Here is a 12,181-nt window from a genome sequence, read left to right on the forward strand (position 1 = left end):
TTCCTACAGAAACATAATTTAATTTTTATTTATTGAAATTCTTTAAACACTTTGTTACATCAAATCCAGGTACCAAGAGGAAGCCAATCTTAAGTACTCCAAGGCAAACAGTACAAGGTAGAAAGGAGGAATGAAGGAAGAGCCTCTGACCAGCCTAAATACTGGTGCACAGTTCTTAGAAACTCACATGTTGGCCATGAGCCTCTTAAAAAGCACTAAGATGCTAAATACTGCAAGAAGAACTTGTTCCATCTTTCCCTTAAGGTTAATTGTTGCAGCATGTAACAATGATGGAGTTCGGTGACAATATCCGAAGAGTTTTACCTTTGAAAGGAAATGCACCTAGTACCAAAACCTTTGTGTGCCCATGTTCTGCAAGGCTGCGGCTTTAAAACAGCGATAAAAAATTGTAGGGCAATAAAGCTGATACGCTAGTTTGATCTGGAATTAGTTGGCAATTTCCCAAGAAGGAAAAAAAAATATTGTTTAAGCTTCTGATGAGAGACAGCATTCGGAAAAAGGTACACGTGTTTTTTCATCACAACAACAGTTGGCGAGAAAAAGCTACAAGCATTAGTATCTAACCTGAAAGGGTCTTTGGGAAAGGGCATACTCTATTATTTTTTGCCCAGCTAATGTTGAAGGATAGCACTGGGTTGCTATACCAACAGTCTTGTAAACACTGATGAACGACATTATATGACTGGTACCAAAAAACAGACTTAACATGCAAAGGACAGCCACAGCTCAAGGCTAAAGCTATAGGATTTATATCTTCCAGCTAAAACATTTTTCAAATCAAATCAAATCATTTTAATTGAATAAGATTACAGAAATCAAATATACAGGCAAATTCAAGATACAGACCAGCTCCAAGATGTACACCAAAGAAACCCAACCTAATGAGATGGGTGAATCTACAGAAGAAAATACCCTGCCTGCAGGAAGAACAAATTTTTTTTCAGTGAACCTGAGTAGTGAGAGCAATAAATATAAAGTGTGTTAAATGCAAGTCTCACAATGAAGCGGAAAGGACTTCATTTGGATTTGAGCCCATCATTGTAAAATATGATAGTTTCTAAAACCTTCCCAAGGGATATGTGTGAGTGTTCTAGCTAAGGAGAATTACCTTTATTTCATTCACTGAATGCTAGAAACCCAGCTGTCACTAATCATTGTAAACAACTAGGACTGACCCTTTCTCCCCTTCCCTTGAAACAATCCCTTGCTAAAGGCATCTGCAACTCAAGTCTTCGTTTTTTTGGTTGGAAGTGTTTTGCTGTCCCACCTTAATATATTTAATATACATATACACATATGGAATTTTCATTAGGCACAATTGCAGGTTAAACGTTCAACAAGTCCTCATCGCTATCATCATGGTATGATGCAATGTTCATGGAATTCTGCATTTCTTCTTGACCAAAAGTGGGGCTGGTTTTGCTATTCTTCCTTCCGTTAGGCAGAGCAGTTTTTCCACTGCCTGAAGGCTTATACGCTTTGTTATGATAAGGCCTTATAGTGCTGCTCAAGCCTCTTGAATCAACATCTTTTGCTGAATGAATCTTCACCTCTGGTATTGTCAATACTTCATCCTCGCTGTCCATGTCATCCACCGGAAGGGACATGAGGGTATCTGACATGGCTGCCTTTCGTGCTACGTGGCCATTTATGTGTGCTTCGTTTCCTGAACTGTGATTGGGTGTAGCTACTTCTTCCATGAGCCATTCTGTTTCATTCTCATTTACTTCTTCAGTATTTATCTGTTAAGTCCAAGGACACACAGGTAGTGAATGGTATTAAAAACATGATAATTTAGTTTACTGAAAAGCAAGGTATGTTTGATTTTGGAGAACTATATTCAGCAAAATAAGTGTTTTGCAGGTTCAATTCTTTTACTAGAGAGAATCAGGAACAAACAATGGGAAAACCTTTGCCTGAGATCTTGAAAAGCATCTGCTCAGGTTATATGGATCACTGGGCAAAGAACACAGTGCTTTATGGATCTCTTCAGTGGTGCTCAAATATCTGTGAACCCCTTTGAATGTTCAATAGTTTTGCAAAAATATGACCTAAAACGTGATGTATTCTTCACACAAGTCCTGAAACTAGATAAAGAAAGCTCAATTAAACAAATGAGTTTTACTATACTTGTTCATATATTTATTGAGGAAAATTATCCAAAACTACATATTTCTGTGTGGCAAAAGTATGTGAAGCTAGGAATATAAGTTCATTTAAAGGGGAAATTAGAGTGATCGTGATCAGATGTGAATGTGGGAAGTCCTTCCTTAAAGAACAGAATTCTGGGAATCCACTATCGAAATCTAATCTTTACAATACAGATACATGGAAATATGTAATAGCTAGAACAAAGGAGACCTCTGAAGTTCTCTGAAAAACAGCTGATTCTCAACAGACTAGAGGGGGTTACAAGGCTATTTCCAAAGGGTTTGGACTCTGGTAAGGAAGATTGTGTACAAATGGAGGCAACTCAACTCTACCCTCCCCAAGAGTGTTTGATCCACTAAGCTCACACCAAGAGCAAGGTGTATAATATACTGGAAGCTTTCAAAGAATTCCAGGGTAATGTTTTAGAAACTGAGGGTCTCTTTTTCATTGATAAATGGCAGTGTTCGTGAAACCATCATCAAGAAAACAATGAAGAATAATGGTGTGCATGGCAGGATTGCAAGGAGAAAATTACTTCTCTCCAAAAAGAATATTGCTGCCCATCTACAGTTTGCAGAAGACCTGAAAATGACAGAAAGCTATTGGAAGAACGTTCTGTGGATGGATGAGACTAAAAGAGGTTTTTGTTTTTTGCCTTGAATGAAAAACATTCTGTTGGTGAAAGGCAAACACTGCATTCCAGCACAAGAACCTTGTCTCATCTGTGAAACATGGTGATGGCAATATCATGGTTTGGGCCTGCTTTGCTGCTTTTTGACTAGGATGGCTTGCCATTATTGTTGGAACTATGAATTCTGAATTATTGTATGGCCAACTCTAAGGAAAATGTAAGGATATGTGTCCCAGAATTGAAACTTAAGAGAAAGTGGATCATGCAGCATGACAACAGCTGAAAACACACACGTCATAAAACCAAAGAATGATTAAATCAAAAGAAAGTTAATGTATTGAAATGGCCAAGTCAAAGTCCATACCTTAATCTAATAGAAATGTGGAAAAACCTGAGAGAACAATTCATGTGAAGAAGCCCCCAACATCTCTGAGTTGAAGCTATTCTGTATGGAGGAATGGACTAAAATTCCTCCAAGCTGATGTGCAGGACTGATTAACAGTTATCAAAAAATATTTAATTGCACTTATTGCTACCCAAGGAAAGCATACCAGTTACTGAAAGCAAAGGTTCACGTACTTTTACCAAAATAGCTTTGAATCATTTCTTTCAATAAATAAACAAATATATATATTTGGCTTATTTATTTAATTGAGTTTTCTTTATCTGGTTTTAGGACTTGTATGGAAAACAGATCGTTTTTTACATCAAATTTATGCAGAAATATTGAAAATTCAAAAGGATTCCCAAAGTTTTACGCACCACATTATTTGATTAAATACAAACAGCCTTGTTCCTACATAAAAGAATTTAGTTGTTTTCTACAGACAGGATGAGAAAGTTGTCACCTTCGCTTGCTAACTATATTTTCTAAGAATCTGGCATGGACACTGATAGGATGGCTTATATTTATAGTTCAGAAGGCCATCAGTTCCACAATGTGATCTAGAGGAATAGGCTGTAAACCTCTACACCTTCTCTTTCAAAAGTCTGGCTGCTTCTCCATTTGGCCCTTATTCCTTTTAAATGACACACAGCCATGCTTTCAATATTTTCCCACAACTGTTCAAACATGAAGCTTTGGAGGAATGGAAATATTTTTATACAGTTTTTTCAAATACTGAACAATAGCCAAAAATCTCAACTGAAAGCTATCAATAAATAATGCTTAGTGAAGGTAGGGCAGATTGTAAATTTCATCCAATTATTTATACTTCATGTTTATATATAATTAAGTAGCGCTGATTTTAAACAGGATATAGCTCTGCACACAGTATAGTTATGATTACAATACAGAGCTGTAAGCAGAATATTTGATGCACTTATATAATAAAATACCTTAGTATATTTATAAGAAACATTTGATGATCTCCGACAGCAGTTGACTATCTTCTGCTTCATAGATTCTCTACGAAACAAAACATCAATGTTATACACTTTATATTCTGAGGTAACATAAGTTTGGGTGTCTTTCAATAAAACAAGCCATTTTCAAGTTGCAAATGAAAGGGGGAAAGAGGGATACCATTTTGAAAAAAGAAAGAAAGAAAGAAAGCCCACATGTCAAGGAATAGCACTGCAGGCTTTGAAGAGGACCCTGATGGCAGACTAAAGGCAGGAGGCAGTTTGGTTACAGTGGATGACAAAAGTGGGAATGACATGCTACTAGTAGCAAAGTTTTGACACCAATAGCAATTTCTAAAGATGCCTGTAGACATTAGCTCTTTCAAAAACACTTGTGCTTGCTTTTTAAAAAATGAGGCGTGGTCTGATATCAGAATATTGACCGGTACTATTTGTTGTGTGCTACTATTAGAGCTGTGGTGGCACGGTGGTTAGAATGCAGTATTGCAGCTAATTCTGCTCACTGCCAACAGTTCAGCAGTTTGAATCTCACCGGCTCAAGGTTGACTCAGCCTTCCATCCTTCCGAGGTCTGTAAAATGAGGACCCAGATTATTGGGGGCAATATACTGATTCGGTAAACCGCTTAGAGAGGGCTGTAAATCACTAAGAAGTGGTATATAAGTCTAAGTGCTATTGCCATTTCTACTATCCTTTAAGAATAGTAATAATATTTAATGAAGAAACCGTTCTAGCACAGTTTTATGGGTGCTGGACATGTTGTTTTCAATGATACTCCAAGCTTTCTGGCTTTAAAACTTTTCCAAAATGTTATATTGGGGAGTTATTGCAAAAGCAAAACATCTTGAGCATTCTCTTTTGTCCTACCTTCTTTCTTTTTTGTAAAGTAACAGGATCACAAGACATGCTGTGAGAATCACAAGAAGTAAACTCAATAGTGCTCCAACTGCTTGGCTTCTTCCTGAAAGGCCTTTAGAAAAATCTTCCACATACTTTCCATCATTTGTTGTTTCAGAGCTACTGCAAATGATTAAAGAAATGGGAATTTAAATTCAAAAGGTATCATCTGCAAAAGCAGCCCTCCTGTTCTCTCTATTCTGTCCACTAGAATGGGTCTCTTTAACCCTTGGAAAGGTTTGGTGCAGAGAAGAAGAAACAAGTTAGCCTTACTCAGAGTACATATTTCTATTGTATTTCCCTGGACTCAGTTCATAAATGATCCTTGCAAACTTTTAATTAAATTCAATAATGTATAAAAAAAACTCTGTTCAATTCTGAAACAAGAGATGAAGGTTGTATATCTTTCAATTATATTGTTTTTGTTTCCTAGTACGATTTGATAGCTTATTAATAACTTTGACTATCACTAAGTCAATCTAAGAATAAAGAATGAAGTGTATCTTTTTATTCTTGATGAATGAATTTTATTCTCCTTATGTACACTGAGAGCATATACACCTAAGACAAATTCCTTGTGTGTCCAATCACACTTGACCAATAAAGAATTCTATTCTATTCTATTTGGAAATGATTAACAACCATGTTCCAATACATTCCTGGAAATAGAATAAGCTATAATTATAAGTACTTTTTAAAAATTAATTATTTTAATCCCCCCCATTTCAGAGGAGATTAATCAACTTCCAACCAAACAAGCAAAATTTCCCGGCATTGGTTTTTTTACTCAATTTTAAGAGACTGCCAGTCTCCAGAATGATTTTGGGTAGTTTACAATTAAAAAACAGACAAACAAACATGGAAGTAAGAATTAACAAGAATTATTCTCATGAAATTTACTTACACCAACTGGCAAACGGCCGAGGTGTACCAGGTGAATAAGTACTGGCAGTCCATTGATTCATGAAGAAATTCTGGGATGCCTTCTTCAGCATCTTTATCACAGTGGAAGACAATAGTTGAGGACACAGATTTTTGGGAATCTCTGCCACATGTGGAGTCAGAGACGAACACAAGATCCAAAACATCATCTGCAAAGGAAGAAAAAAAGATAAAAAATTCACAATCAATTGTTGGTTGTGGATATTTTGTGGATATCTCAAAAGAGGCATTCCCTAGTTTTTGGGCTGTTAAAGTGACAGGGAAGAAATGTACTTTCAGTCTTGCAGGTTTCGACAAGATACAGCTGCTGGCCTACTTCCTCATTGTGTGCCTACTTATTCTGTTATAAATCCTTCCTCTCCAATCTCTTTCTTTGCCAGAGAGGGAAGAGGGAATAAAAAATGGGGCCAAGCATAGGAGCAATTGCCTATTTAAAAAATCACTCCCCCCCTTCCCCCCCCCCCGAGCAGAGATTGCTTAAACAAGCAACTGGGGTGGGGGGGGGAGGAGGAAACCCAATCAATTTCTGTGGGCAATCTCTCCTGTGCTTGACTACCATGTTTTCCTGAAAATAAGACCCTGTCTTATATTTTTTGAACCCCGAAATAAGTGCTTGGCCTTATTTTTGGGGAGGTATTATGATTTTGGGGTGTGTGGAGCAAGACGGGACTCCTCTTGCTGTCTTACCTGATTTCCAGCTGTTTCCCTAACCCTAACCAGAGGAAATGGCGGGGACTGACTGCGCATCCGGTTAAATATTTTCGGGGAGGGCTTATTTGCAGGGAGAAGCTTATTTTAGCGCATGCGCTCAAAAGCGCAATTTGGCTTATTATCAGGGGGTGTCCTTTTTTTCAGGAAAACAGGATATTATTTTTTAACAACTCCTCCCTTGTATTTCTTTCTATGTACATTCCCCATTGTGTGCCTTACTCCCGTCTTTTCCAAGTTCTCTGCTCTACAAGCAGGACGGGAGAAAGATCAAGCACAGAACAAGTCATACTAACTGTAAAGGCAATCACATGACTGAGGGACATTGTGAAGATTGTAAATATAGGCATTGGTCCTAAAGTTACTTTTTTCAGCGCCATCTTAACTGAATGGTCACTTAGCAGTTGCTAAGTGAGGACTACTTGTTCTTATTTATACAGAAAAGTTGCTAAATTCTCGCTTAGTAAATAATGTTCTTCTTGCCTCTCATGGAGGTGAGCTGGCAAATTTACACATTAAGTTTCCATTCATGTAATGAATGGAAGGAAAAGAGGTAAGTACACAAAGATTGATCTTTTTTGTTTTCCCACATTTGGTTTAAGCAAATGAAAAAACAGGATCCATGTGTGTAAAAAAATTATTTTTTTCAACCATTCTCCTCTCAGAAAGCAAGAGAAGATGCAGTGAAAAAATTATACTGTATATCCAACAACTTATCCTTCACTCTGCTCTTCTGTTATTGACTATTGCTTTTTCAGTTCTTTAACTTGGAAAGGCAATAGAGGGAAGATAGAAGGGTGAAATGTAACTCATTCTCTCCCCCCACCCTCTCTCTATATATAGGGATAAGCAGAAATAAGGAGCCATTTTATCTTCACTCCCTGGGATAGGAAAAGGTCAGAATCAAAATCCCAAAGGTGCTTTTTCTTTGAAGACATTTCGCTTCTCATCCAAGAAGCTTTTTCAGCTCTCCTGAGAAGCAAAATGTCTTCAAAGAAAAACCAGAAAGTCCAGTAGCCTCTTGAAAAGCACCTTGTCAAAGACAACCATGACCTGGATGACTGAGAATTTCCACAGACAGTCAGATCAAAGAATTCCCATGTCCAAAAAATAGGACTGTTCACAAATTCTCAATGCTTCTCAATTTGCCTAAACAGCCAAGAAAGGGTATATGCTAACATCTGGAGGGACAAGAGGATACATTAATATCCTTCGGAGTTGGGAGTAACTGACAGGTTATTAATAGCATTATTCAGTTCTACTCACAGGAATCGAAACCAAGAAGGTGAATTTGGAGACATTAAGAAATCAACAGGGAGAATGAATAAAGAAAATACACTGATACTGAGGCATCAGTATAATTATAACAAATAAGTAGATGATGGGGATGTGCTTTATTTATATATGTTTTATCAAATTTATATGGCTGCCCTCTCACACAAAAGTTACTGGGTAGATTTATGCTCAAATAATTTAGGCACAAAACAGCTACTGCTGGCTAGTTCTTTCCTCAATTATATGGAATGAAATGTGATTGTTTCCTTCGAGATACACATTGAAATATGTCCTGAATAGAATTGTTGGGAGGGGAAGGTGAGAATGGAAAAAAAAAAATCTCCCAAAATCAAACTTTAGGAGAGCCATAAAAAGGTGGCTTTTTAAGACAGCCCTAAAGCAGGGGTGTCAAACCTGCTCGCAACGTGGGCCGCATCGTGACATATTGCGATGTTTTTTGCCTTTGTGAAACGGGTGGGTGTGGCCTGCGTGGGCCATATCTGGCCCACGGGCTGCCAGTTTGACAGGCGTGCCCTAAAGAATTGGAGCACCTGTCTTGGATTGTGTTGGGATGACTGGGTATAGCCTTTTTGAAAAAAAACTGAAGGGTGGCAAAAAGGATAAGAAGGAAATACACTGGGAAGATTGAGGATGGGCATGTGAGTGAGATATCTGATTATGGGACATAGTTACATTCTGGGGCTGATACCTCAGCAGACATGGGGCTGGGTGGTGATGGTGGTGGAGAGGCACAACATAGCAGACTTGCCCTACTTGCTTAGTAAAATCACTTTGGAATCACTCTGGATTTCAACAGAAGATTTAGAAGAAACTAGGAATAAGCAAAACATTCTAGATTTTATTTTTAGTGAAGGGTGGAATAGTGCCAACAGAATTCCCAATACAATTGGTTTAGTTTGGGTTTCTATTTTGCATATAACCCAGGCTGTCATCATCCCTAGCAAGTCACCACTTACCTTGAATATAATAGTGAGCTTTTTTTGATGATCCAACTCTACGAATACGTTTCTCTGATATTTTAACTTGACAGATGTTAGCTCCTATGCACTCTGGATTCTTTGAACCAGTGATAGCAGAAAGCTGAATCTCATAAATGTATTTGTCCCCATTTGTTCTGAAATCTCCTGATGCATTGTATAATCTGCAACAAAAAAATAAAAATAAAATTACATAATACTCACACATATACAGAATAATGGTACAGAAATAACCAGAGCTAAGTCTTTGGAAGCACCTCTTTTCACCTAGCTAATTACTGCTATTCTAAAGAATCTATTTTAATTCACCTAAAATCTCAAGTTTAGTTCCATCTAGCAAGGACTTTCCTCACCCATTTCCAAGTAATCTACAATTCCTCAATTTTTATTTTACCTAAATGCTATATAGGTAGTCCTCAACTTACAACCATTCATTTAGTGACCGTTCAAAGTTTCAATGGCATTGAAAAAAGTGACTTATGACTGTTTTTCACACATTACAACCATTGCAACATCCCTAAGGTCACATTATCAAAATTTGGATGCTTGGCAACTCTTATATTTATGACAGTTGCTGGATCCCTGGGTCACCTTTTGTGATCTTCTGATAAGCAAAATCAATAGGGAAGGCAGATTAACCTAACACAGTGTTAGCTTTACAATTTCAGTGGTTCATTTAACAACTGTGGCAAGAAAGCTTGTTAAAATGGGGCAAAATTCACCTAACAACTGTCTTGTATAGCAATGGAAATTTTGGGCTCAATTGTGGTCATAAGTAGAGGACTACCTGCAAGGTCGTGCTGAGGATTTTGCGCATTATCTGCACGATAAAGTCGCTCAAATTCGGGAAGGCTTGGACTCCGACTGGGTAGGTACAGGCGGGTTGTCCGAGGTCTGTCTTGAGACGGTTATCTGGGATGAGTTTGACCCTGTGACTCCCGAGGACGTGGACAGGATGCTGGGGAGGTTGAACGCAACCACATGTTTATTGGACCCGTGTCCCTCCTGGTTGGTGCTGGCTACCCGGGAGGTTACACGAGGCTGGCTCCAGAGGATTATAAATGCTTCCTTGAGTGAGGGGTTCTTGCCTCCCGCCTTGAAAGAGGCGGTGGTGAGGCCCCTCCTCAAGAAGCCCTCTCTGGACCCAGCTGTTTTAGCAAACTATCGTCCAGTTTCCAACCTTCGCTTCCTGGCGAAGGTTGTTGAGAGTGTGGTTGCGCGACAGCTCCCGCAGTACCTGGAGGAAACCGTCTATCTAGATCCGTTCCAGTCCGGCTTCAGGCCCGGGTACAGCACGGAAACGGCATTGGTCGCGTTGGTTGATGATCTCTGGAGGGCTCGGGACAGAGGTTGCTCCTCTGTTCTGGTCCTATTAGACCTCTCAGCGGCTTTTGATACCATCGACCATGGTATCATGCTGCGCCGGTTGGAGGGGTTGGGAGTGGGAGGCACTGTTCTACCGTGGTTCTCCTCCTATCTCTCCGACAGGTCGCAGTCTGTGTTGGCTGGAGGGCAGAGGTCGACCTCAAGGCACTTGGTTTGTGGGGTGCCACAAGGGTCGGTCCTCTCGCCTCTCCTGTTCAACATTTATGTGAAGCCGCTGGGCGAGATCATCCGTGGTTTTGGGGTGCAGTGCCATCTGTACGCTGATGACACCCAGCTGTACATCTCCACCCCAGACCACCCCAACGATGCCCTTGAAGTGATTTCCCGGTGCCTGGAGGCGGTGCGGGTCTGGATGGGGCGGAACAGGCTCCGACTCAATCCCTCCAAGACTGAGTGGCTGTGGCTGCCGGCGTCCCGATATAGTCAGCTGGTGCCATCGCTGACTATTGGGGGCGAGACATTGGCCCCCACGGAGAGGGTGCGTAACTTGGGTGTCCTCCTGGACGCACGGCTGTCCTTAGAAGAGCATTTGACGGCCGTGGCCAGGGGGGCTTTCTATCAGGTTCGCCTGATACGCCAGTTGCGCCCCTTTCTGGATCGGGACTCCCTATGCACGGTCACTCATGCCCTCGTTACTTCCCGCCTTGACTACTGTAATGCTCTCTACATGGGGCTCCCCTTGAGGAGCACTCGGAGGCTCCAACTGGTGCAGAATGCGGCCGCGCGGGTACTTATGGGGGCGGCATGGCGCTCCCACGTGACACCTCTCCTGCGCGAGCTGCATTGGCTTCCAGTGGTCTTCCGAGTGCGCTTCAAGGTGTTGGTTCTCATCTTCAAAGCGCTCCATGGCTTAGGACCCAGTTATTTACGAGACCACCTTCTGCCTCCGATAACCTTCCTTCGGCCAACACGCTCCCACAGAGAGGGTCTCCTCAGGGTGCCGTCTGTCAGGCAATGTCGGCTGGCGACCCCCCGGGGAAGAGCCTTCTCTGTGGGGGCACCCGCCCTCTGGAATGAGCTGCCCCCAGGGATACGACTAATCCCGGATCTCCGGACCTTCCGCCGGGCCCTGAAGACTTTTTTGTTTCAGCAAGCCGGGCTGGGTTAAAATTTTTTTAATTGGTGAATTTTATGGGTAACGGGGTTTTAAATTGGAGAAGCCTAAGATAATTTAATTCTGTTTTAATGCATTTTAATATTTGTATTGTGTGTTTTTAATTTTGGCTGTTCACCGCCCCGAGTCCTTCGGGAGAGGGGGCGGTATAGAAATTTAATAAATAAATAAATAAATAAATAAATACCTGTACCCATCTTCACTATTATTTATGAAAACCATAGGTATAATGCACAAGAATACACAGTTGGGTTGGAGAAAATATTTTGTTCAAATATCCTTCATTCTAGAACTAGTTTCTACTTTTAATGATAGGCATAGGGATCAATTTAAATGATGGGGTAAATTTAAAGTTATATATTTATCATAGCTTTATAATATATCTACAATAAGTACTTTCCTAAAGATTGGAAAATCTACCATATAGCTTTTGCATCAATCTACCACATATACACAAATTTGCTACTGTACCTCCTGGAGTGGAATTTACTTCTGTTCTATGGATTTACTTACTAGTCTATGGATTTATGTTGCACTAAGAGAATCTTTTTTAAAAAAAAATCCAACAGATTAAGATGAATCTGTCTCTGTGAGAAAATGGAGTTTGTTTTTCAATATGCACACATAACTTTGTAACAGTAGAATTATCTATTTAATTTACATAAATAAGCCATACAAATGCAAAATTAGTTAA

The 12,181-nt window shown here is 39.9% G+C and overlaps 1 protein-coding gene across 1 annotated transcript in view; it reads right to left on the bottom strand.

Moving 5' to 3' along the window:
* IGF2R (insulin like growth factor 2 receptor) overlaps positions 1-12,181 on the bottom strand; it is an 84,697-nt gene continuing 72,516 nt past the window's right edge. The window contains exons 44-48 of the mRNA XM_070932619.1: positions 8,967-9,151; positions 5,969-6,155; positions 5,035-5,187; positions 4,142-4,211; positions 1-1,763 (exon numbers count right to left, since the gene is read on the bottom strand). Coding sequence (XP_070788720.1) covers positions 1,347-1,763; positions 4,142-4,211; positions 5,035-5,187; positions 5,969-6,155; positions 8,967-9,151 — 1,012 coding nt within the window. The 3' untranslated portion in view covers positions 1-1,346. The remainder of the gene's footprint in view (positions 1,764-4,141; positions 4,212-5,034; positions 5,188-5,968; positions 6,156-8,966; positions 9,152-12,181) is intronic.

This window comes from Pituophis catenifer, unplaced genomic scaffold (assembly GCF_029215685.1).
Source record: "Pituophis catenifer annectens isolate HBS135680 unplaced genomic scaffold, rPitCat1.0.hap2 SCAF_1, whole genome shotgun sequence".
Lineage (NCBI taxonomy): Eukaryota > Metazoa > Chordata > Lepidosauria > Squamata > Colubridae > Pituophis > Pituophis catenifer.